Below are 26,524 nucleotides of genomic sequence, written 5' to 3' on the forward strand. Positions count from 1 at the left end.
ACGGGGACCCCCCAACAACCCTCAGTCTTTCAAAACACGTGTCGGCGTCGCCCACCCCAACAGCAAATGTACCCCAAGTCACGGGGCATCCCTGCCTTTGTCTCCCCTCGCGAAGCGCCGAAGGCTTCCTCCCCGGTTAAATTCTTGTTCCTTTGCGGGCAACGCAGCGGCGGTTGCAGTTTTTCACCCGCGCTTTGACCCGTTTGGATGCAAAGAGCGTCAGATGAGAAGTTTCTCGTCTCTGTTTAACCCTTGTGCATAAGCTCGGCACGCGTGCAAAAAAATCCCTCATAGTTTCTTACAGCCAGTATGACGCTTTATCCAATTACTGCTGAGGACATTCATTAAATGAGCTCCGGTTTCTATTTTCCACCACTAAATATATTACAGCTTGCGTGTTTGGAAGTCTTGGCATCCGTGCCACTTTCATATAAAAGCATCAAAATTTGCATCGCCCAAGGGCTGACTGTCGTTCAGAAAGACGTCTCAATAAAGGAGGATATTTGTAGCTCAGGATTGAAATGTGGGGGGGGGGGGTCCTTGGTGCTCTTTTGCGTGCACTCGTGTCAGACGGAACGTATGTCTGCACACCTCCCTTAGCAGCGGCCGATCGCTTCCTCATCTGCTGGTGCGGTGACTCTTATCCTAAAAAAGGAGGGCTGTCCAAATTTGGCAACTTTAAGACTTGTGAACTGAACGGAGATTTACACGTTTTTGCACGTGTTTCCCTTTCACAGTTGCACTGAATAAACACTGCTGGCTTAAGTATTATTATTATTATTATTATTATTATTATTATTATTATTATTATTATTATTAACAACAACAAACAACAACAAACACAACAACAACAAAACAACAACAACAACAACAACAACAACAACAACAACAACAATAATAATAATAATAATAATAATAATAATAATAATAATAATAATAATAATAATAATAATAATATTTTATACCGCCCTTCTCCCGAAGGACTCAGGGCGGTGTACAGGGCAATAAATATATAAAAAAGCGGAATACAAAAGTTAAAAAACGATTAAATATTCAGCCGTTTAAAACAGTATTAAAACATACTAAAACCCCTACCCTAACCCATGCTAAAGTCCGCGAAATAATCTGAACTTCACGACCCAGCACTTTCTAAACTAAATCAACGTTTTTCATCCTTGGGAACTTTTAAGAGGTGCGGACTTTCAAGTTCGGGAAAGTTGAAAAACACTCTCCGCAATTCGGAACGCGCGACTTCTTCCGCCTAGCTGGCTGAGGAATTCTGGGAGTTGAAGTCTCCGTTGCAGGTTCTCTCACTCGCTCCGCCCTACCCCCATAAGGGAAGCGGGGAGGCGGGAAGAATCATCCGAGCGATCCCAGAAGTTCGCGTTCTTTTTATAACTCTACCCGTTCCGAGTCTACGGCCAGCCGGAAGAACCCTTGAACTGAAGCACCCAAGGAGAAAGGGCTCGCACGACGGTTGATCCTCGACGTCAAAAAAAATAAAAATAAAAAAAATGCCCGAGAGTCCTCCTCACCATCGAGTCGGAAAGCAAAACCGCCCTCGCGGGATCCGAGGGTCTCCGCGGGGCTAGAAGGGCCGCTTCCGGTGACGCCAGAGCGGAGAGAGGTCTGCGTCGGGAGGAAGATGAAGGCGGCGGCTGGGCGAGGGGTAGGCCGTGCAGGGAGCCTGATTGCCGCCCGCGGGGACCGAGGCTTTGGTGGGGAGGGAGGCAGGTGAGAAAGCCGCCCGTCGAGGGGCAGCCCTGGGCTGCTGGCCGGGCCTGATCGCAGCTGCCTGGCCAGAGGCGTCCAGAGTCCCGCCGTCCAGGCTGCTGCAGCCCCCATGGCAGTCCCGCCTCTTGCCCGCCTCGTGGGACCCTCCGAGGGCAGCGCGGCGGCGGGTGCCGGTTCCCCTCTGACTCGCCCGCGCGTCATTGGCACGGAAGGTAGGATTTACTAATCAAGGGAGAATCTGTTGTATGTAGCTCTGGATTTGACACGAGGGCTCCTTGGCGCTCTCCCGAGCTTGCTTGCTTTTCTTTTTTTCTTTTTTTCCCCAACTCAGATGTATTTTATTTGTTCGTTTCTTGCATTTGAAGTATTCTTCCATGACATCTTTGGCCTGAGATTCTTTGCCATCGTCTTTATATTACAGGGGTCTTCAAACTTGGCCCTTTTATGACTTGTGGACTTCAACTCCCAGAATTCCTCAGCCAGGCATGCCTGGCTGAGGAATTCTGGGAGTTGAAGTCCCACAAGTCATAACAGGGTCAAGTTTGAAGACCCCTGATTTATAACAACCACACAACGTCAGCCCACAACTTTACGAGGCTTTCCTTCTCTGTCGATCTTGCAGAGAACCTACCCGCTCACCCAGCTTCTTGTTGTCATCAACCTTTATCAGACTGATCTGAGGTTCGGCACAAAGAGCTTCAACCAGAATTGACATCCGTAGGTTCATCAGAATTCGATGCAGACGTTTATTTGTTCGTTTCTTGCATTTGAAGTATTCTTCAATGACATCTTTGGCCTAAGATTCTTTGCCATAGTCTTTATAACAGGGGTCTTCAAACTTGGCCCTTTTATGACTTGTGGACTTCAACTCCCAGAATTCCTCAGCCAGGCAACTCAACTCAACTCAATTCTGGGAGTTGAAGTCCACAAGTCATAAAAGGGCCAAGTTTGAAGACCCCTGCTTTATAACAACCACACAACTGCAGCCCACAACTTTACGAGGTTTTCCTTCTCTGTCGATCTTGCAGAGAACCTACCCGCTCACCCAGCTTCTTCTTATCATCAACCTTTATCAGATTGATCTGAGGTTCGGCACAAAGAGCTTCAACCAGAATTGACATCCGTAGGTTCATCAGAATTGGGATGCAGACGTTTCGTTACCCAAGTAGGTAGCATCTTCGGAGCTAGCAAGGAGCGCGGTTTGCTGTCGGTTTGATCTTCTGGTGGCTTGCCTGACGAGATGCGTGTTTGACATGAACGCTAGTTGCATTCTTACCCAAAGCCTTTTTTTGAATATCCCAACTAGGGATGGGGAATTGCCAAACCCTTTGCAGAGCAGCCATTGGAGAACGCTGGACTTAGCATAGGAGAGTGCGTAATTTTAAGAAGCCATTTTCCAAGTTAGGGTAAGGTCAAGAAGTGCCCTAGTCCAGTCTGGGAGGCTTTCTAGTGTGGAAAAGCTGGAGAGAATCCCAGCTGGAAGGGACCGGTAGAAGCTGGAAAGAGTCCGTTTCTTCAGCTCTTCCTGGGAAGATCCATTCTCCAATCTACACCAGATAATTCTCTAGGAGTCCTTTGGTGTTCTCCCAGCTTGATTGTTTTCCTATAGACTTTTCATCACCCAAACCAGGTAACATCATCAGTTACCTAGTTACAATTAGTGCAGGTTCGAGTCCCACCAGGCTCAAGGTTGACTCAGCCTTCCATCCTTCCGAGGTAGGTAAAATGAGGACCCAGATTGTTGGGGACAATAAGCTGACTTTGTAATAATGCCGCTTGGGGGGTGTGTGTGTGTGAAAGCCCTAATAAGCAGGCATATACATAGAATGAAGGCTACTGCTAAGCTTGTAAGCCGCCCTGAGTCTTCGGAGAAGGGCGGGATATAAATGGAATTAAAATTTTAAAAAAAATTAATAAGGAGTCGGGTTTGGTCTCAATTTATATTCTAAGAGGCTTGGTCTGTCAGTGTTGGTGGCGTTGGCCTTAGCGATTCTGTGGTTGGGCTGTTGGCTTCCTTGGCAGTTTCTTGATTGGGGTATTGTTTGCTTGATTGTTGGTCTGATGTTAATCTTGGAGTTAATCTATATTCATCTGACTGCTGATTGCTGGTGGGGAGGTGTTTTGGTCTTTTTGTTGCTTTTTTTGCTTGTTGATTGTCTCTTGCACAGCATGTAGATGTTGTTTATGTGTGTATTGATGGCTGATTTGGCAGACTGCCAAGTTTCTAGAAATTCTAGCATTTTTGGACTTGGCTTGGTCTAGGATGGTCACATTTTCCCAATTAAACTATGGTTAAATCTGTTTATATGTTGTGAAATTAAAGAATTTTCATCATGTCTTCTGACTTGGTGTTCATGGATGCCTTACATTCTGGCACAGTGGTTAGAATGCGGAACTGCAGGCTACTTCTGCTGACTCCTGGCTGCCAGCAGTTTGACAGTTCAAGTGTCACCGGCTCAAGGTTGACTCAGCCTTCCGGCAAGCTTTGTTGTCTTTACCCAAGCAGAACATTCTGAAGGAAAGGGAGCAAAGAAAATTTTAAAACAGGCAAACTTTTTTGGAAGTCATATTTGGAGAGCAAATGGAATATGTTTGGCATATCGTCAATTGTTTAGATGCCATCAAGTTGTTTTGGACTCCTAGCGACCACATCTATCAGGGTCTTCAAACGTGGCCCTTTTATGACTTGTGGACTTCAACTTCCAGAATTCCTGAGCCAGGCACGCTGGCTGAGGAATTCTGGGAGTTGAAGTCCACAAGTCATAAAAGGGTCAAATTTGAAGACCCTTGACAAAGATAGATTTTTTTCCACTCTGATCTATCCTTATCCTGTTCTTTCAGGTCTCCCAATGTTGTGCTGATTGCTCCTAAAACTCAATCCATTCAACTTGTTGCTGCTTGTCCTCCTCTTCTCTTTCCTTCTGTTTTTCCCAGCTTTAGAGCTTTTTTCCAAAGAGCTGGGTTTTCATGTATTGTGTTGGAAAAGGGATAATTTGAGCCTGGTCATTTGTGCCTCTGAGTGAGAACTCTGGGTTGGTTCATTCAATGATCCATCGGTTTGTTTTCTTGGCTGCTTCAAGAAAACAGCTGCTGACAAGCAGAGTCAATGAGGGAAGTCAAATTCACTTAACAGCAACCTGATTCACTTAACAACTGCAGTGCTTCATTTAAAAACTGTGGCAAAAAATTCATAAAATGGGGCAAAACTCTCAGAACAATTGCCTCACTTAGCAATGATAATTTTGGGGCTCAATTGTTGTAAAATGAGCACTATCTGTAATGGTGTTCTTGAAATGTAAGATAAGATAAGATAAGATAACCTTTATTGTCATTTTTTTTTACTGTGGGCACAGTGGCACACATCAAAAATAAAACTTACTTGCCTGCTCTCCAAGTGAAACACATACATGACACACACCTAAACATACTGTATACAACATATGTATAGACCCACACCCCTACATATACATAACAAATAAATATTAAATACTGTCCAGCTTGAATATATAACAGAAGGTTGGTACAAAACATAATGTGCTTTGAACTATAGAAGCTGCTTTATGAATATGAGGTACTGTATTTTAATTTTGTTTTCCTTTTGGCATGACAAGATAAGCAGATGCAGGAAATACCTTATTTCAGAAGTTAAATTGGTGTTGAAGAAAGAAGAAAGAAAGAAAGAAAGAAAGAAAGAAAGAAAGAAAGAAAGAAAGAAAGAAAGAAGCTGCTTTCACTCATTGGATAAATCTCAACTATCCTCACTTCTGCCCAAAGAAGAAGATGCCTGTGATAATCGATCAGCTACAGATGAATCAAACAAGGGGTAGGTAGAGTATTGTAAAGCCATTAGTCACAGCTATCCAACAGTCTAATCTTGTGGAGGGGTGAATATTAGCTTGTTGTAGAAGTTTGGCTGTAGGGCAGTGGTGGCGAACCTATGGCATACGTGCCAGAGGCGGCACTCAGAGCCTTCTCTGTGGAGACGTGCACCATCACCCCATCCCCGACTTCCCCCACGTTCGCCTGACCAGCAGCCCCCCCCAGAGGAAAGTTGCCCCTGGGCGTGGCCCGCACAGAGCAGCGCAGCCAAGGACATGGCAGCGAGGACAGGACTCCACCCTCGTGCCCCGTCGGGCGCAGATGATGCTGCGAGGCACGGGCGGAGGGCACGGCCACCATGGCATTGCTGGGCCACTTGGGCAATCTGCTACGGCGGACCGTGGAGGCGGTGGGTGGCCCTGCGGGTGGGGCGGGCACAGGGCGGAGTGCGGGGAGGTTTTTGGGCACGGTCTCTAAAAGGTTCGCCATCAGTGCTGTAGGTCATGGTAGACATTCTGCTGCCTCCATCCTCTTTGTTAAGGCCAGATTAACAGAGTTTGGATGCGAGCGCAGCTCTGTCTATAATTTCTGTAGTGATGGAACTGTATAATCCGGAGCTGTTCTAGAGAAACTCTTTTGGCTCAGCTGGTGTGGAAATTATGATTGCTCAGGGCAAAACTGGAGTAGATGTTGGTTCTGCACGTTGTAGGCGAATTGCTCCCTTACGTAGATTTACTACAGAAGGCTCTGGATTTTTTTTTCTTCTTCTTCTTTGAATGTTCTTTCTTAGAAGTGCTGTAGATATTTGCATATCCCGTTCAAGGGAAGGTGTCCAGGTTGACATGATGTTCATCTTTTTAGCAGCTGGATCCGAATCCCTTCCAGGTCCGTAGTAATGTGATCGTGCGCTGCTTTGACAAATAGCTGTATAAAAGTCATTGAGGAGATAAAATAGAAAATGTGGATTAGTTTTGGTCACTTGAACTTTCCCCATTTGGGGGAGTGCCCTGAATTGGCCCATTTAGAATTCTGAACATCCTCTTGCTTCCGATGCCTTTAGAAGGTTTATTAGCCGTCATGCCATCCATTTCTTGGCTTCTCAGCTCTCGGCTGTCTAGATCAGGGGTAGGCAACCTCGGCTCTTTTATGACTCATGGACTTCAACTCCCAGAATTCCTGAGCCAGCATAGCTGGCTCAGGAATTCTGGGAGTTGAAGTCCATGAGTCATAAAAGAGCCGAGGTTGCCTACCCCTGGTCTAGATCCTTCACAGTCCTGCTGTGCTTCTTAGCAGGATGTTCTCCTCGGCTATCCTCTTTGCTGGTGTTGACTTTTTGTTCGTTTGTTTGTTTTGAAGTGAAGCCTCTTTGAATTTCAGCATTTTGGACAGGTAGCCCTTGACTTAAGAGCCATTCAGTGACCGTTCAGTTACAACAGCACTGGGGGAAAAAAGTGACTTTTTCACGCTTTTTCAACCATGGCCGGATTCCCTACAGTCACATGATCAAAATTTGGCCACTTGGCAGCAAGTGTCCCGGGGCCGGGCGACCTTTGCGACCTTTGCGACCTTCTGATAAGCGAAGTCAAACAGGGGAGCCAGGTTCACTTAACAATCAACTTACTAACTTAACCGTTGTAGTGGTTCCCTTTAGCAGCTGTGGCAAGAAAGGTCGTAAAATGGGGCAAAAGTCGCTTAGCAACAGATAATTTGGGGCTCAGTTGTGGTTGTAAGTTGGGGAGCACCTAACTTCCCAAGTTCAGAGAAGGACTACCGTATTTTCCGGCGTATAAGACGACTGGGCGTATAAGACGACCCCCCAACCTTTGAGATGATTTTCAAGATTTTTCGTCTTATACGCCGGAAAATCAGCGAGCCCGGGAAGGCACGCCCTCCCCTCTCACTGTGGAGGAAGCAGGGCAGGCTGACGTCTGGCGGGAGCCCGCAGGGCAGTCCTGCGCACGCGCGCACTCCCCGGCTGCTCCTTAGCAGCTGGGGAATGTGCGCGTGCGCAGGACTGCCCTGCCGGCTCCCGCCCGACGCTCTTCCCTCTTGAGGCAGCATCGCTCCCCGTCTCCTAAGGAGTCCCCGGGGATGCTGCCTCAAGAGGGAAGAGCGTCGGGCGGGAGCCGGCAGGGCAGTCCTACACACGCGCGCACTCCCCAGCTGCTAAGGAGCAGCAGGGGAGTGCGCGAGTGCGCAGGACTGCCCTGCCGGCTCCCGCCAGCCGCTGATTTTCCGGCGTATAACACAGCTGGGCGTATAAGACGACCCCCCAACTTTTGAGGTGATTTTCATGGGTTAAAAAGTCGTCTTATACGCCGGAAAATACGGTAATTTCCATTTCTCATCAGAATCTTTCAGTGTCATAGATGTAAGAGCAGATGCCAGGTTTTCTAGAGAAGGGGAGGGATGTCTATAAAATGTAGTGTTAAACTGTGAACCTGGTTGATTCTGACTGCAAGGCTCCTCCCCCTCTGTGTTACAGAAGCCATGGCCACCACAAATCCTCTGGAGAACCTCCAAGTGGAAGCCAGCTGTTCTGTCTGCCTGGAATACCTGAAAGACCCTGTGATCATCGACTGTGGCCACAACTTCTGCCGGGTGTGCATCACCCGCTGGTGGGAGGATTTGAACAGAGACTTCCCTTGCCCCGTGTGCCGTAAGACATTCCGCCACCGCTCTCTGAAGCCCAACCGGCAGCTGGGCAACATGGTAGAGATTGCCAAGCAACTCCAAGTCACCAACAAGCGGAAGATTCGAGATGAGAACTTATGTGAGAAGCATAATGAAGTGCTTCGCCTCTTCTGTAAGGAAGACCAGGAGGCCGTTTGCTTAGCGTGCGAGATCTCCCATGAACACCGTTCCCACACAGTTGTGTCCTTGGATGACGCCTCTCAGGAGTACAAGGTAGGACGATGGCAATGGCACACGATGGGTACAGAGCTTTCCCTGGCTAAACTGACTGCTGTGATAAAAGGAAAAAAAAGGTGTTTTTGTTGTTGTTGTTTCTGCTTGGAAACCGCTTCTGGACTTTGTGCTTGAGGTGGGGGGAAAAATTGAAACTTTGATTTTGGGGTTTTACCGATTAGATAGGTTTGTTGTTATAGAAATGGCTAGTTTACACTACTATGTAAAAGTAAAAAGCTGAGGTTTGATGCTATTATCTTATTTTACTGCACCAAAGGGAATCGGAAGTCAACTTGCCTTTTCTTTCTTTTTCCCTTGTTTTTTTGCACTCTCCCCTTCCTCTTTCCCTCCCCTGTCTTTCCTTCTATTTGTTTTTGTATTGTATGTTATAATATAAACCAAGGGTGTCAAACTCGCAACGCCCACTTACTGTCAGATTGTTCTGGTTCTGGTCCATCTTACATGGACCTTGTTAATCTAAGCTCTCATGACTCTCCTACAGGTGAAACTCGAAAAATTAGAATATCGTGCAAAAGTTCATTTATTTCAGTAATGCAACTTAAAAGGGGAAACTAATATATGAGATAGACTCATTACATGCAAAGCAAGATAGTTCAAGCCGTGATTTGTCATAATTGTGATGATTATGGCGTACAGCTCATGAAAACCCCAAATCCACAATCTCAGAAAATTAGAATATTACATACAATCAATAAAATAAGGAGTGTACATAGAACAATATCGGACCTCTGAAAAGTATAAGCATGCATATGTACTCAGTACTTGGTTTGGCATGGAAGCTATCAGCCTGTGGCACTACTGAGGTATTATGGAAGACCAGGATGCTTCAATAGCGGCCTTCAGCTCTTCTGCATTGTTCGGTCTCATGTCTCTCATCTTTCTCTTGGCAATGCCCCATAGATTGTCTATGGGGTTCAGGTCAGGCGCGTTTGCTGGCCAATCAAGCACAGTAATCCCACGGTCATTGAACCAGGTTTTGGTGCTTTGGGCAGTGTGGGCAGGTGCCAAGTCCTGCTGGAAAATGAAGTCAGCATCCCCATAAAGCTCGTCTGCGGAAGGAAGCACGAAGTGCTCCAAAATCTCCTGGTAGATGGCTGTGTTGACCCTGGACTTAATGAAGCACAGTGGACCAACACCAGCAGATGACATGGCTCCCCAAATCAACACAGACTGTGGAAACTTCACACTGGACTTCAAGCATCTTGCAGTGTGTGCCTCTCCATTCTTCCTCCAGACTCTGGGTCCTTGGTTTCCAAATGAGATGCAAAAGTTGCTCTCATCAGAAAAGAGGACTTTGGACCACAGAGCAACAGACCAGGTCTGTTTTTCTTTAGCCCAGGTAAGACGCTTCTGACGTTTGTTGTTCAGGAGCGGCTTGACAAGAGGAATACGACATTTGAAGCCCATGTCCAGGATCCGTCTGTGTGTGGTGGCTCTTGATGCACTGACTCCAGCCTCAGTCCACTCCTTGTGAAAGTCCCCAACACTTTTGAATGGCCTTTTCCTGACAATCCTCTCCAGGCTGCGGTCATCCCTGCTGCTTGTGCACCTTTTTCTTCCACACTTTTCCCTTCCACATAACTTTCTACTAATGTGCTTTGATACAGCACTTTGGGAACATCCAACTTCTTTTGCAATTACCTTTTGAGGCTTTCCCACCTTATGGAGGGTGTCAGTAATGGTTTTCTGCACAACTGTCAGGTCAGCAGTCTTCCCCATGATTGTGATTCCTACTGAACCAGACTGAGAGACCATTTAAAGGCTCAGGAACCCTTTGCAGGTGTTATGGCTTAATTAGCTGCTCAGAGTGGGACACTTTGAGCCTAGAATATTGCACCTTTTCACAATATTCTAATTTTCTGAGATTGTGGATTTGGGGTTTTCATGAGCTGTACGCCATAATCATCACAATTATGACAAATCAGGGCTTGAACTATCTTGCTTTGCATGTAATGAGTCTATCTCATATATTAGTTTCTCCTTTTAAGTTGCATTACTGAAATAAATGAAGTTTTGCACAATATTCTAATTTTTCGAGTTTCACCTGTACTTCATGTCATTCTCTTAATTCTGATATCTAATTTCAGAAGAAGGTACAACTTATTAAATAGCGCCATTTAAAGTTAAGGAAGTAATTCAAGAGTTGTAGGCGATGGGAGAAAAGGAAAAGGGAATACCAACTATAAAATATATTTTATATATCCAGACATAGTTTCCCTAGAGCTGTATAATACGACTAAGGATACAAGGAAAAAGGTTAGGTCAGGGATTCCCAAACTTTTCAACTTCTTCATGAAGTTTCAGATTGTTCATCAACCCATTTTACCATGTTTCCCCCAAAATAAGACCCGGTCTTTTTTTTTTTTTTTTGACCTCCAAAAGAGGCATTAGGTCTTATTTTGGGGGATATCTTATTTTTTCCACTGTCTTGCTTTGCGGTGGTGGCAGCACCACCAGCCCCTCCCAGGAGGATGGGGCTTTTGGTGCCGCGGCGAGGCAGGTGTTGGGGTGTGGGAGGCCTGGCTGCGGCGGTCCTGAAGTAAGTGGGTGCGTGGGGCAGCTCCGTCCACCCACCCCGCCCTTGCTTGATTTTTTACACGTGCTCCTCACCCCACCTCGTGTAGCCAGACGGTAGGATGGAGTGGGTGGGGTCTTCACTAGGTCTTATTTTGGGGGGTAGGACTTATATTAGGTGCATACATAAAAAAAACCAACTAGGTCTTATTTTCAGGATAGGTCTTATTTTTGGGGAAACATGGTATTATATGGAAATAATTTAATAAATGCAACTTTACTATTACTACTGATAATAACAATTTTGGATAACCCTTATTGACTCTTGGGGTCAGGATAGACGATTTTGGGCAACCTGGCTTGGATCAATCAATCAATTTATTTGTTAAAATCCCCCTGCGTATTTAGCTTTTTGTTTCCCTAAATGACCGTTTCCTTCCTTCCTATTCTCCATCTCTTCTTGGAGAAGAGATGGCGTTAGTGGTAGGAGTCAGACTGAAAAGACCCGCTGACTTCTCTTGGGATGGCAGGCACAAAAACAAATGGAGTTGCCCCCACTTTTAAATCCCTAATGGAGGGAGAAACTTTTTTAGTTTGATTCTATAATGCCATCATGGAATCAGGAAACGTTTGAATTCCTAGGTTTTGCAGTTGTCTGCCCTCTGCCTAGATTGGCAGGTATAATTTTGTTGGATAAAAGCTTTGGCACCTGAACTTTTGGGAAGGTTTTCTTCTTTTTCACTTCTGTTCCTTATAATTGATTTGTGACATTTATACGTTCATCAATACAGCTTTTGCTCCTAACAAGAACTATGAATTACATTAGCTTCATGAAATCTTCACGTATGTAAACTGTATGCAATTGAACATCATTGGATGAGGAGCATCTACAGAACTGATGGTTTATTTTCTCCTCACTGCGTTTCCCAAAGCAATCTTGTCACGTCGGCTCTTACCCTCGTTATTTATTTATTTATTTTATTTATTTTAATCCCATTTATATCCCACCCTTCTCCGAAGACTCAGGGCGGCTTACAATTTAAGCACAAACCAATGTGCTTAGCAATATTTTAGCTACCTTTGCAAGCTCTTAACTCAGATGTACTTTTTTTTAAAAAAAAATCAGGAAAAGATGCAGAAATGTTTGGAGCCGTTGGAAAAGAAATTGCAAGAGATTGCCCACTGCAAATCCCGAGAAGAAAAGAAGGCCGGGGAACTCAAGGCAGGTGTTGAGTCTTCTGTATACTGTCGAATGGCAGAATATTTATTCTTAATTTAATTCTTCACTATAGCCAAAAGAAGAACAGTTTTAAAATGGATGTTAAACTTCAGCCTTTTGTGCCTCTGTCCCCACTTTAGTTAATTTACACATTTTTCTTACAGCTGAGGGCGCCTATTTACCACGCCAGGAGACATTACCAAATCCTTAAATGATACCCAGGTCAGATAAGAAAGGCCTCTCCTGGTTTCAGAAACGTTTAAAACAGGGTCTCCAACCTTGGCAACTTTAAGACTTGTGGACTTCAACTCCCAGAATTCCTCAGCCAGCCAAGCTGGCTGAGGAATTCTGGAAGTTGAAGCCCACAAGTCTTAGTTGCCAAGGTTGGGGACCTCTGGTTTAAAAGGTATCATATTTCCAAGTAGTAACAATACACGTAGTCCTTGATTTGCAACTATTCGTTTAGTGATCACTCAAAGTTGCAATGACACCGGGGTGGGGGGAGGGAGAAAGGCCTCGTAATTACAACCATTGAAGCATCCTCCTGGTCGCATGATCAAAATCCAGGAAGTCCACAAGTCATAAAAGAGCTAAGGTTTCCTACCCCTGCCCTATACCATTTCAGACAACTGGCTCTCCAGTCTCTTCTTAAAAACTTCCAGTGTTAGAGCATTCACAACTTCTGGAGGCAGGTTGTTCCACTGGTTAATTGTCCTAACTGTCAGGAAGTTTCTCCTTAGTTCTAGGTTGCTTCTCTCTTTGGTTATCTAACCTTTTCTTCTACGTATCTGCAGCGGAAGGTTGAGGACCGTCGTCAGCTCGTCATTAGTGAGTTCGAGGAGCTACATCTCTTCCTAGCAGAGGAGCAGGAAATATTAATGCAACGCCTAGAAAATGAGGAGAAGGAAATTTTGCAGAAGTTGAAGGAAAATGTGACGGAGTTGTCCGAGCAGCGGATTGCCCTCAACAGCCTTATCACCGAAATCGAGGAGAAGTGTTTGCAGTCGGGCATGGACATGCTCAAGGTACGAGCTCCCTGCAAGAATTTAATTGCTTCTGTCTGTGAATCAGAGAACGGAGTGCATTCTGGGAGGAAACTGGGCGTTTCTGGTACAATTCAAGATTGTTTTGGCATATAACAAAAAGTGAGTTTAGAATCAGAGGGGAAAACCTGGGAGATTTTAAGAAATTTCCATAGGAAAATGCTTTCTGACAATATATACTCAAACTTTGCAAGAACTCCAGATAGCACATGTAATTTTCTGCCTGCCCTAGCTGCTTCTAGCTAGTCTTGAGTTATGACTGGACATTTAATGACTGTCTGAAGATACAGTGGCCTTGCAAAAGGTACTTTACAGCTTATAAAACCCTTCCAGCTGTTGTAAAATATTGTACCAGGCTCCCTCCATAGTCACATTGCCACATTTTTTGGTGCTTAGCCAGTGACCATCACAAACAGTTGCAATATCCTGCAGTCATGTGGCTGAGGTTTGTGGAAGTTTTTTATTTTGCTGATTTTTGACAAAATCCCCTTTGGGAGAACGGATTCACTTAATGACTGTGTGATTTGCTATAAAAACGCTAAAAATTTTTGGATCCAGTCAAGTGGATTCGTTAACTTATGACTGAAACAATTTATAACTCAAATTCCAACCCCAATTTTAGTCATAAGTTGAGGACTACCTGCATTTCATAGTGGATTTATAAAGATAGTTAAGTTGAATGGTGTAAAGAATAAATTCAGGATTTTTTGGTGGGGGGCGGGGAAGTGGGGGGAGAATCGGGGTTTCCTTAGTCTTAGACCAGCGTTCTTGGAAGCCTTTAATTGGAATGCTGGACCCCTTCCATCTCTGTAATTCTAAACTTACATCATTGTTTATTCCCTCCCTTGGGAGGCTCAAAAACTACAAGCTGCTGTTTGTTAGAAAGATGTGTATGACTGTCCATCTTAAATGTTGGTATAGGGCAGGGGTAGGCAACCTTGGCTCTTTTATGGCTTGTGGACTTCAACTCCCAGAATTCCTGAGCCAGCACAGCTCAGCTTGGAAACCTCTCCGTTTCCCCTCAGGATGGCTGGCTCAGGAATTCTGGGAGTTGAAGTCCACAAGTCATAAAATGGCCGAGGTTCCCCACCCCTGGTATAAGTGACACATTAGATAGCTAAAAAAAATGTTTGAAATAAAAGCTGCAATGTTATCTGGGTAATTTAATTGTTCTGAGTGCTACTGCTGCAGCTTCAGAATTGCAATTTTCTTTCATTGGAAGTGATTTTTCAAACGCCAGGTTTAGGTTACTTGTCAAGGTTGTGTAAACCTATCTTGTTTCTTCTGTACGACCAACATTTATTTAATGGTTAATGAGTCTGGAGCCCATTTTCTGTGGCTTTGTGAACGCAGTTTGTATAGTTCTTGCAGCTTCTAGTTTAAACGTGTTGGTTTAATTCTGCAAACGTACTGTGGGAGGATTGAATAAGTTGATGAGATCCTCACGCCACCTGCCAATCCGTCTGGTGCACAATTTCCTATGCAAATGGGATTTTTTAAAATTTCAGATGCAATCTTAATATTATTTCTTGTCTTTATGCAGGACGTGAAGAGCACCATTGAGAGGTAAGGAACAAATTCCTTTTCAAGGAATTACAGTAGTTCAGCTGCTGCTGCTTCTTAATAGAGGCTGGCAAGATTGTTATTAACTGTTATCCTCAAAGAAGTAATACAACCAACTTAAAAATGTTGAATATGTGGAGGAATGTGTATGTGTTCCCATACTGACACCACGTTTTCATTTAATTTTCTGAAATTGGAATTAAGATGGGATACTTTACACCCAGATTCACAGTCTTTAGCGAAGTTTACTATATTACTTGGGCTTTGAGTTGCATTCTGGGGCCATTTTTCAAAAAAATAAAAATTTTAAAAAAATAATACCAGGAAAAAAGTCCATTTGACTTGACTTAATGTGAACGTTAAAGGGACGCGGTGGCTCAGTGGGTTAGGACGCTGAGCTTGTCGATCAGAAGGTCGGCAGTTTGGCGGGTCGAATCCCGAGTGCCGCGTAGCAGAGTGAGCGCCTGTTACTCATCCCAGCTTTTGCCAACCTAGCAGTTCGAAAGCACGTAAAAATGCAAGTAGAAAAATAGGGACCACTACGGTGGGAAGGTAACAGCGCTCCGTGCGCCTTTGTCGACTAGTCATGCCGGTGACATGACCACGGAGACGTCCTCGGACAAGCGCTGGCTCTTCGGCTTTGAAACGGAGATGACCACCGGCCCCTAGAGTCGGAAACGACTAGCACGCATGTGCGGGGAAACCTTTACCTTTACCTAATGTGAACGTTATTTGCAATAAGTTAATAAAATAATAGTTGGTGACATTGTACCATCTTTTTCGACGTTACCAGTAAGCCCATAACATCCAGCTCATAAATAAAATAAAGTAAAAATAAATAATATTTTAAAATAATATAAATAAGAAAACAAAAACCTCCAAGGGCAGACTTGATGGACCGCTAGGTCTTTTTCTGCCGTCAGTTTTTATACGTTTCTGTGTCTTTGGCCACCTTAGGATAATAACTCTGAAATCCAATTCAGTAAAAGGTGTAGATGTGAAACAGCTCAAGATGTGTAGCTTATCAGATCTTCCTTGATCCAAATTGATTACAAATAGCCCTCAACGACCACAGTTGAGCAAGATAGTTATTAAGTGAGATGCTCCCCATTTTATGAGCCTTCTTGCCACGTTTGTTAAGTGAGTCATCACTTCAGTTGTTAAGTCAGTAACACAGTTGTTAAAGTCAGTCTGGCTTCCCCATTGACTTTGCTTGTCAGAGGGTCACAGAAGGTGATCACATGACCCCCAGGGCACCGCAGCTGTCATAAATACATGCCAGTTGCCAAACGGTCAAATTTTGATCACCTGGCCATGGGGATGTTGCAGTGGTTGTGTGAAAAATGGTCATAAATCACTTTTTTTCCAGTGCTGTTGTAACTTTGTGCTGTCGCTAAACAAACTGCTGTAAATTGAGGACTATCTCTCCTGGTAGCAAAAGTTGTTTCAGTAGGGTAGTATGTTTTATCAGTTTTGACTAGGAGGCCCGGTTCAGTCTTAGTTAGGCAGAGATAGGCTGTTGTTAAAAAAAATAAAAAAATGGGGGCCATTCTGCGAGTTGAGATTGACTGGCTTTGACCCAGTTGTTCTGTTCTTGTCCGTGCAGATGTGAAGAGGCACAAGCCCACGAGTCAAGTCAGGTCTCCACTGAGCTGGAAAAAAATTTCTACAATTTCCCAAGACAGTACTTTGTCCTGCGCAAAATTATTAAGAGGCTCACAGGTGAGTTAACGATGCTGCATCCAGCATTTTTCCATGTGGCTGGAAAGAGCTTTAAGGCAGGAAGACTCGCCTTTTGAACTGGTGATCACGTCTGGAATCTGGCAGGTCTTGCAAAATGGCTCTGGGTAGTTCTTGACGTCAACCGTGGTTGAGCCTGGAATTTCCGTGATACGTTGAGGTCATTAAGCAGGTCACAACATAGCCTCACTTTATGACTGCATCCTGACTTTCCCAGGCATGGTGCTTAAGTGGAGTGCAGAGTGCCTCGGGTGGGCGAGGCCCGTAATTTTTGAACGGTCACTGAACGAATGGCTGTTAAGCGAGGACTATCTATACTTGCCCGTTCACTAAATAATCGTTGTGGGCATTTAAAACCATTACAAAGTGCTTATTTACTAGAAAGCTGCCTGCTGCCTCCGGTTGCTCCTGTGGGGTACACTTCCTCTTCCCAGTGTTGTTGTTTTTTCCTGGAGAATGTGGAAGATTTCCAGGCAAAACCATCAGTTTTCTATAGCAAGGCTTTTCAACCAGTGGTACGGGTACCACCTGTGGTACATTGGCACCTGGCAGGTGGTACGCGACCACCCTAGAAAAGTGGTAGCAGGGGAGGGGAATGAGCTGAACCGGTGGCAGCACCGCACAAGCCTGAGCGAGAGACGGTTGGAGCTGCAGGGCTGTCAGGGCTCAGTGGAAGCGCCAGGATCAGCGCTTCTTCGGGGCTATCAGGGCTCAGCGGAAGCCCCAGAATCAGCGCCAGACTCCAGCTGTAATTTGAGGACTACCTGTACTTCATCACTTTTTTCCTTTTTTTTTTTTTTTTTTTGGTCATCAGGTTTTTGACACCTTGCTAGGCGACTGGTGGTACTCAGATGTTGCCATAACCTAAAAGTGGTACAATGGGTGAAAAGGTTGAAAAGCCCTGTTCTATAGGAAGCCTGTGGAGTCCAGAGGTGCCGTTGCTTTGCACCGCGCAATGTCAGCTTTGTATTTTCTGATAGGGATTTTGATTTTAAATGTGCTAGATGTTGAAATGGGCTGATTACGGCTTCTGGGATTAGAAGCCTTGCTCATAGGGTGAGGTGGTTCATTCAGATGCCAGGGACACTCTGTATTCAGGATGAATTTGGCAGACTGGGTTTGAGTACGCATGGTTTTGTCCCTGTGTGCACAGACACATCCCCGGAAAAGATCCCTAGATTGGCACGGAGAGGTAAGATAGCGTTAGAAAAGAGATTATACAAGCGCTTGGTAGATTCGTCTGTTCTTAAATGTGGACAAATGTAACGTGAGGCTTGACAAAAGGAAGAAAGCTGGACAAGATGTAGTCATTTCCTAAGCAGAGGAGAGTTTCATTTCCATTTATCTGAAAAGCAGATAAGAACATGAAAGATGCATTGGTGACAAGCCAAGTGATATCTCGGGTCTGTAAGTGTGTCCTTGCTGTATCCCTTTGGGTTATGCTTTGGGGCAAAACGCGTTAATCAGAAAAGTTGTCAGCTGGATCTTCCAATACCTCTTAATGATCCGTCCTACAATGCAACAACTAATGTAGATCAGCCTTTCACAATCTTGTTATTTTACAGATGTATCCCTATCGCAACACATCTAGAAGGTACCAAATTTGGAAGGCGAATTGAAATAGCCATGTTAACCAGTTTAAACTTTTTGTAAATAAAGTACATTTCTTCAGAAAACACTCAGAATCCAGCTGCCACACACGCCTTCCATCGTAACAGATTTCTTATACTTTTCACTGCTTATTTGTCTTGCCAAATTTTAACCATTGATTTCACTAGATAACAAAAACTTTGCTTCCTGAAAACTTTTTAGTGTTGTCTTACAGATTTTTGGTTGCTAATCACAAAAATTCCTGCCTGAGCAGTGGGTTGGACTAGAAGACTCCAAGGTCATTCTGTTCTGTTCTGTTCTTTCTATTCATAACCTGTAATTTAATGTATAGAATTCTTCTGTTTTTACACAAAGGCAGTGTACAACCTTCAGCACCTGCTGCACGTGTGAAAGAAACACACGAATACAACTGAAATATCTGTAGAGACTAAAAGTGGTGGCTCTGCTGCTTGGAATGCAGCTCGGCTATACCAAGAACGGTTGTTACATACGCAAATGGGACAGCTGTGCAAAGGAGTCTCATTATGTTAAAAAGAAATGGCCACGCTGAAAGAATTTGGTTCCAGGACAGAAAAACGTGGCAGACGAAGCTGTCAGTTGACCTGATGGTTATTTTTGCCTCCACTCCACATAAAACTCGGACTGATGAAAAATGTTATGAAAACGAACAAGGAAGGTGATGGTTTTCATTATTTGAGAAACATGTCCCCAAGAATAACTGATGCCAAGATTGAGAGAGGTAGTTTTGTTGGTCCACATATCAAATATGTCGTCAGTAACAAGCTTTTTGAAGCTGTGTTAGTGGGGCCAGGGAAAACGACTTCGAAAACGTTCAAGGAAGTTGTTAAGAATTTTCTTGGCAGCTACAAAGCACTAAACTACATTCAGCTGCTTGGCAAACTTCTTACAGCATACAAGATCATGAAGTGCAATATGTCACTGAAGATTCATTTTTTGCACTCACACTTGGACTTCGTTCCCAAAAAATCTAGTGATGAACACAGTGAAAGGTTTCACTAAGACATTGACACAATGAATCAAATGGCATCGGGGCAACTGGAATCCATCAATGCTAGCTGATTATTGTTGGACACCGCAACGAGATGCATCAAGTCCTTAGAACTAGACCCTCTTCATACAAATTGAATTGAGAAGAATCTGTCTTGGGAGATTTCAAAGCACTCCTTTCTGTTCTTGGTAACACGATGATCCTATAAATATTACTTTTTTCTTCATCTCAAATGATTTCTCCCAAGACCCCCAGAGAGGAGGCTTAAGATACAGAAGGATCTGGACAGACTTGAACATTGGGCGCTATCTAACAAAATGAAATTCAGTGGTGAAAAAAGTAAAGTTCTACATTTAGGCAGGAAAAACCAAATGTACAGGTATAGTATAGGGGGTACCTTGCTCAATAGTAGTAAGTGTGAGAGGGATCTCGGAGTCCTAGTGGACAATCACTTCAATATGAGCCAGCAGTGTGCTGCAGCTGCCAAAAAAGCCAACACAGTGCTAGGCTGCATTCACAGAGGAATAGAATCAAGATCATGTGAAGTACTAATACCACTTCACAATGCCTTGGTAAGGCTACACTTGGAATACTGCATCCAGTTTTGGTCACCACGATGTAAAAAAGATGTTGAGACTCTAGAAAGAGTACAGAGAAGAGCAACAAAGATGATTGGGGGACTGGAGGCTAAAACATATAGGGAACGGCTGTTGGAATTGGGTATGTCTAGTTTAATGAAGAGAAGGGCGAGGGGGGACATGATAGCAGTGTTCCAGTATCTCAGGGGCTGTCACAAAGAAGAGGGAGTCAAGCTATTCTTCAAAGCGCCTAAAGGCAGGATAAGAAGCAACGGATGGAAACTAACCAAGGAGAGAAGCAACCTAGAACTAAGGAGAAACTTCCTGATAGTCAGAACAATTAATCAGTAGAACAACCTGTCTCCAGAAGCTCTGAATGCTCCAACACTGGAAGTTTTTAAGAAGAGACTGGACAGCCATTTGTCTGAAACGGTATAGGGTTTCCTGCCTGAGCAGGGGGTTGGACTAGATGACCTCCAAGGTCCCTTCCATCATCATCATCATCATCATTATTGTATTTAAGTTTTCACATTGAGATGTAGAAGTGATATGCAGGGTGTATTATTTTACACATAGATCATGAGTGATAGATGCTGATCACTCTCAAAAAGAGTTGTTGCTCTTCCGAACACATTTTACGAAATCACAAACTTTAGCATTTGTTAGATCATTATCATTTGCCGCTTCTTAGGAATAGGAATAGGTAATCTTAATATGTAATTCAGGATTTTTTGCACACATTTAACACACACATATAATAATTAGTCACCAAATGTACTCATTGGAAAATAACAACTGGATGATGGCAACTGTAGGATGATTAAGATACCATGATTATTTCAGAAGCTTCTTCTGCCACCAGGATTTCCAAATAAGCACGTTCTTCATCTTTAAAGGAGAATGTCCTGGCACATCTGGAGAATTTGTCAAAAGATTGGAAAATGCTGTCAGCTCCTTTTAGCTGATCTCTTACGTTGATCTGCAGAATTTGGAGACCAAGTCTTTTTTTCCCCTGCCTTCAGAGAGCTGAAGTTTCTGTTGAATCTCAAGTTTTTAAGCCCTGAGTGACAACCAACCTGATTTGTCTCTACAGGATCTGGATTTCCAAGTAGTATGGGACAAAAACAACCAAATCGCATATGAAAAGTCAAGGATGACTTTTATTCTTCTAACATAACTATCGTTGAGGCACTGCAATCATGTTCACAGAACAGACAACTTTCAGATCCAATGGATTAAGAAGGAAAGAAATTTCAGTTCACTGGAAGCATTGGGAAGCTTGTCCTTAATGGATTATGATCTGTATTTTTCATAGCCTTACTGTGCCATTGAAGGACGGAAAGCAGCCCTGTTTTTTTCTATTATACAGACACTGCCTGTAAAGGATATACTTTAGGATGGCAGACATCCATGAAATTTGCAGTATGTTACCATTTTATACTTTATCATTTTTTTTTGCTGTCTCCAGCATTGCAAGTCTCTCTTTTTCCTCCATTTCCCCCATTTTCTCAGATAATACTATTCATAAATCTCTCCCTCCCTCTCCCCCGCCCCCCTCCTTCCAGGCTGGTCCTTCAGGCAGATTTTTCTTACCTCCATAAAAAAGTTTTCCAATGCATTCTTGAAATTCTGAAGCTTTGTTTTGAGAGAGCAAACAGTTCCTCAGGATAGTGTCATCTTCTGCCCTTTTTTCTCAAATATTCCACTTCTGGCCTTTAATGCCACGTAGCTGTTTCATCTCAGTTCTCAATGTTTATGAGCACTATGGATTCTCTATTAGCCCCAGAAAAGACTCCAATTTCAAGACAGTCCTCTCCTCAGCCTTTCTGAGCACTTACTTCCACACCGAGTATAAGCTTTATAAGTCACTGTGTTTGTGAATCACACGTGAAGAGCTGATTTCTGACCCATAATTATTTATTTGAGTGGCTTATCTGTTAGTGTTAACAGTCTGTTCTATTCTGAGGCCAATCGTATTGGTATCATTACGTTATATTGAAATTGATGAGACAGGTGGCTTTTGTATCTGAAGATGCCCGTTGGCATAAGGACAGGTTTTTGCCTAAAATCCTAGATATGCAATAGTCCAAACATAATGCCTGCATGGTCGCTATAATTACATTTCTAAATTCACAGAGGACCACTCAGAGAACTGAAGGTACAGGTAAATAACCAGTTTTGACCTTGCTGGATCAGACCACAGTTCATTTTCTCCTAGGTAACGTGGCACTTAGCAGCAGGGTCTCAAGGGGTGAAGAAAATAATCTGCTAGTTGGTAACTGGGGTTTGCTTGGCAGAATATATTCTGTTGGTACGTTAAAAGATGCACCGCCTCCCGGTGCATTTTTTAAGCAAAATTCAAAAAGTGAGGAATCTTTTGGGGTTGGCACTGGAGTCAAAGTTGTGTGCTTGCTCGCACCCCACCCTGTCTGTGTGCTGCAGTTATCTTCCAACATTCCTAAAGTAAGACACTCAGTTGAAAGCTTTTTTTTTTTTGTTTTTTGGCCTGGGGCATGCCTCACCAAAGGAAGACCCTCTGTGTCCTCACTCTGATGTGCCTGTTGCACCAGACAGATGCTTTAAGTGCGTTTTCTGAGTCTTTTCTGCTTCTGAAGGTTGCAAGGCATCTTTCCTGCTTCCAAGGGTTGAAAGCAGCATGGTGATCGTACAGTAACAGCCCTCCATTTCACAGAGTTTTTCTGTAAAGCAAAATAAGTGGCTTCCAGGTGAGGACTATGGAGAACTAGGACGACTCCACGGAGGTCCAAGCCTACTAAAAGATTGAAATGCAGATGTGTTGGTGGCGGATGCTTTTTTTAAAAAAAAAAAACATTTCCAGCTTTGTTTCATTGTGTAAAAAAATCTGTTGAATGTTGCTATTGAGGAATGCTGGGGAACTGGTAGAAATAACAATATCTTCAAAGACTTTTAATGGCTATAATCCAAATTGGATGAGGGATCAAAACAAGTCAGATGAAGAGAGGACATACTGTAACACAGGAGTCCCCAATCTTGGCCACTTTATGGCTTGTGGTCTTCAACTCCCAGAATTCCTCAGCCAGCATGGCTGGCTAAGGAATTCTGGGAGTTGGAGTCCACAAGCCATAAAGTGGCCAAAGTTGGGGACCTCTGCTGTAATAACTCTAATCGTAAGAGAAATGGCAGAGACAAACATACGTCCTTTTTTTTCCCCTGCAGGAGATTTGACCCTCGACCCGGAAACGGCTCACCCCAACTTGCTGCTCTCTGAGGACCGCAAGAGCGTCAAGTTTGTAGAGCAGCGCTTGCGAGATCTGCCCGATAGCCCAAAACGTTTTACCATCTATCCTTGTGTGCTGGCCACCGAAGGTTTTGTTTCAGGCCGTCACTACTGGGAGGTAGAGGTGGGAGAAAAGACTCACTGGGCGCTGGGGGTTTGTAAGGACTCGGTAAGCCGTAAGGGAGAAACAACCTCTGTCCCAGAGACTGGCTACTGGCGGGTACGGCTACTCAATGGAGAGAAATACGCAGCGACCACCACCCCGTTCACTCCGCTGCACATCACTATCAAGCCTAAGCGAGTAGGCGTCTTCCTGGACTACGAGGCAGGCAAGCTCTCCTTCTACAACGTGACGGACCGTTCCCACATGTATACTTTTTCCGATACTTTCACCGAGAAACTTTGGCCTTTTTTTTACCCGGGGATCCGAGCTGGGCGCAAGAATGCGGCCCCCCTAGTCCTCCGGCCACCCACGGACTGGGAATAAGGAAATGATCGTATCCCCATCTTCCTTTGCTACGCTTAGCCCGTGAATTGTGTAGAGAGAGTTTCTCCAACTCGGCTTCTGTGTGGGAAAGTGAGCAGGCGTCAGTGGCCGGCCTGCCTCTAACTAAGCAACACCGTCCCCCCAACCAGAAGAAGCGAAGCATCGCAGAAGGGAAGAGCCTCCACGCCTAGTGTTTAATGTTAGGCTTCTAAAGCTGTTGAGGTGACGTTACATTAGGAAAGGTTTGGAGAAGGCAAATCCTTTGTTAAGGGGCAACAAAGACCTTGTACTTTTCTGTAATCTGCAACTTGGGTTTCTGAAAGTTTGGATCGCGGTTACACCCGGGGGAAGAAAAGCTCTTAAGCTTAGTACAGCGTTCGGCAACGAGCCGCGTAGGATTGCGTCGGCGGTGGGCAAGGCTGGTCCAGTGTGGGAAAGGTAGCTGTTCTGTGCACCGTAGAGGAAGTGGTTCTCCCTCTGAAGGGGTTACAACCATGCTTAACTTTTGCTTGTATAAATGGTGGAAATGATCTGTTAACTCGACAGTCTTGTTTTTTACTGGCAGGTCGAGTGGATGCAGAATAGGAGGAAAACTAAAGTGCATGGTGAGAATGCTATATTAAGGCAAGGAAGCTAAGGAAATAATTCTCTCCAAGCTGATTGTTCAAAGCCACCAGTGGATTGCCGAAGCTTTTTTAATTCCCTTAATAATAAGTTGGAAAGGGCCTTGGAGGTCATCTAGTCCAGCCTCCTGCTCAAGGAGGAAGCCTTATACCATTTCAGACTTGGTGGCTGCAACCAAATGGCAGAGGTGGCCTCTGAAAGACAGTGTTGAATCAGTCATGATACTGATTTAGCTACCGAAGGAATTGCCTTCTGGATCTGGCCTTCTGACTGCTCTTTAGAAGGCCAGATCCTGAAGCTAAAACTCAAATACTTTGGCCACCTAATGAGAAGGAAGGACTCACTGGAGAAGAGCCTAATGCTGGGAAAGGTTGAGGGCAAGAGAAGAAGGGGACAACAGAGAATGAGGTGGCTGGATGGAGTCACTGAAGCAGTAGGCGTGAGCTTAAATGGACTCCAGAAGATGGTAGAGGATAGGAAGGCCTAGACTAGAGGAACATTGTCCATGGGGTCGCGATGGGTCGGATACGACTTTGCAGCTAACAACAACAATGTCTTTATGATTTGAATGCATTGGGATTGCATCAGAAGGGCCAGTGCACAATCTCTCTCAGTTCATAGTTCCTTTGCCTGTGATATTTCAGCTACGTAACCTCATCAGATGCAAGCAGACTCCCTGAGAGGTTAGTGGAGTGTTGGCCATCTTACCTGGAGGGTGAGACAAATAGCTTATGGCATTTGCCTAGTCAGGGAAATACTAGGTTCAAAAAGAAAAATAGGGGTCAGAAGTCAAATATACAGTCACTTTCGGTGGAATCTGAATGTCTTCCAGTACTTCGCCATAAATATAATCTCCAGTCCTGTTCTTTCTTCAGGATAATCTCTAGCGCCCATTGACAGGTACAGCTGAGCCAAAATAGACACAGGAGGACATTTTCAGTGTAAAGCTTCCCACCGACCTTCTCCTCCCCCATTATTATTCAGAACCTTCTTTCTTGAGAAGATGGGCATTGGACAAAAGCCAAAAACCTGTTTGCATATTCAGAGTCCAGGTAAATTGGGTTGACTGATGTGCCATCACCCTGCTAGCTACAGGATCTGTGTTGGTCCCTCTCAAACTAGTCTTTGCTAATCTGTTGCCCTCTATGTATGTTAGGGGACAGCTTATACAATTCCCATATAACAGGGGTGTCAAACTGCTGGCCCGCAGGCCGGAGCGTCATGGAGAAACCATGCCCATCCCATTTTCAGCAATGGGAAAAAGTTCCGATACGCCGCGCGACGTCACGTGACATCGCGAGCTTGACATGCCTGCCATATAACATGGCCAATGGTTGTACATCATGGAAACTTTAATCCCAATATATCCAGCAGCAGCAATGGAAGGCTACCTCCCTTTGAAAGAAAGCCTGTCTTGCTTTGTATTGTTTGGGTAAAATGTTTTTAAAATACAGACAGCAAAAGATAACAGCAAATATGTGGTTAAATGGCATGCAAAATAATAAAAGTGGAAGACATTCCGTGCCTTTATGTGTATGCAATTCTTTTGCCTGCTCCTTTGACAAAAAAAAAAAAACCCTAACAAAAATAATATAACCTTTTGATAAAGGAACCTCACCTGCCTTCATTTTAGCTACCAAGGTTTTATTCTGGATAGCGGAAGTCCAAATGAAGCAATTGCAGGGGAAAAACAGGGCCTTAACTAGTTCTCCATGTTTACAATTAGATCAGATTTCTCTTCAAATTATGCATGAAATTCTGAGAACTTTGTACAGAAAGTATCAAAGTTTTACTTTTAAGGTTTGAGATGAGCCGAAAGTATAAAACTTCGAAGTTCAACACAGACCATTTCAGACAACAACAACAAAAAAAGCATTGCTATAGAAATGATAATGGAAAGTTCAGCTGAAAATGTTCTGGCCGTGAGCTGAGATATGCCACACTAGGAGTTTTCCTAACAATCTTATTCCTTAAAAAAAAAAATCTCAGTCCCAGAATAAAAATATAAATACTAATTGAATTAATAAATAAATAAAATTCCTTGTGTAATAATATATTCCTTTCAGAAAATTAACTTCCCTGGATAGTTAAAGTGACTAAGAAGCAAGTATTGGAGCGCATAACACCGGACATGTCACTAGAAGGCAAAAATCACGAAACTGTGTCTCTTGGGCCATGTCATGTGGCGGAATTCATTGGAGAAAACAATTGGGTTAGAAAGAGTTATTTATTTATTTATTTTATTTTATTACATTTATATACCGCCCTTTCCTGGAGGACTCAGGGCGGTTTACAGGGTAATTAAAAACCAAAATACAAAAGTTAAAAAACCAAGTTTAAAAAAAATTAAATTTATCCCTGTATAAGTAAAACCCCAGTTAAAATAAAATTAATCC

At 43.9% G+C, this 26,524-nt stretch overlaps 1 protein-coding gene across 3 annotated transcripts; it reads left to right on the plus strand.

Moving 5' to 3' along the window:
- The first annotated feature begins 1,295 nt into the window (after window positions 1–1,295).
- On the plus strand, window positions 1,296–25,648 carry LOC310636306 (E3 ubiquitin-protein ligase TRIM39-like). 3 transcript variants are annotated; one of them, XM_083356033.1, is made up of 9 exons: window positions 1,296–1,946; window positions 5,346–5,557; window positions 6,344–6,438; window positions 8,039–8,460; window positions 12,122–12,217; window positions 13,009–13,239; window positions 14,801–14,823; window positions 16,427–16,542; window positions 22,957–25,648. In XM_083356033.1, exons 3-9 carry the CDS (start codon window positions 6,396–6,398, stop codon window positions 23,502–23,504), a joined length of 1,479 nt encoding a protein of 492 aa, XP_083212159.1. In that variant the 5' UTR covers window positions 1,296–1,946; window positions 5,346–5,557; window positions 6,344–6,395; the 3' UTR covers window positions 23,505–25,648. The 3 variants fall into 3 exon arrangements, with proteins under 3 accessions (XP_083212159.1, XP_083212158.1, XP_083212157.1); XM_083356032.1 differs by lacking the exon at window positions 6,344–6,438 and adding an exon at window positions 2,763–2,899 and having other exon boundaries at window positions 1,304–1,946; XM_083356031.1 differs by lacking the exon at window positions 6,344–6,438 and having other exon boundaries at window positions 1,306–1,946.
- The last annotated feature ends 876 nt before the right edge of the window (window positions 25,649–26,524 follow it).

Source organism: Vipera ursinii (genome assembly GCF_947247035.1).
Source record: "Vipera ursinii genome assembly, chromosome: 2".
Taxonomy (NCBI): Eukaryota; Metazoa; Chordata; class Lepidosauria; order Squamata; family Viperidae; genus Vipera; species Vipera ursinii.

Excerpts from the sequence above, each read along its gene's own strand:
- LOC310636306 (XM_083356033.1), top strand. The coding sequence starts at position 6,396 with ATGATGTTCATCTTTTTAGCAGCTGGATCCGAATCCCTTCCAG. Across the intron at positions 6,439-8,038 it reads TGGATCCGAATCCCTTCCAG|AAGCCATGGCCACCACAAAT; the intron begins GTCCGTAGTAAT and ends TCTGTGTTACAG. Across the intron at positions 13,240-14,800 it reads CGGGCATGGACATGCTCAAG|GACGTGAAGAGCACCATTGA; the intron begins GTACGAGCTCCC and ends GTCTTTATGCAG.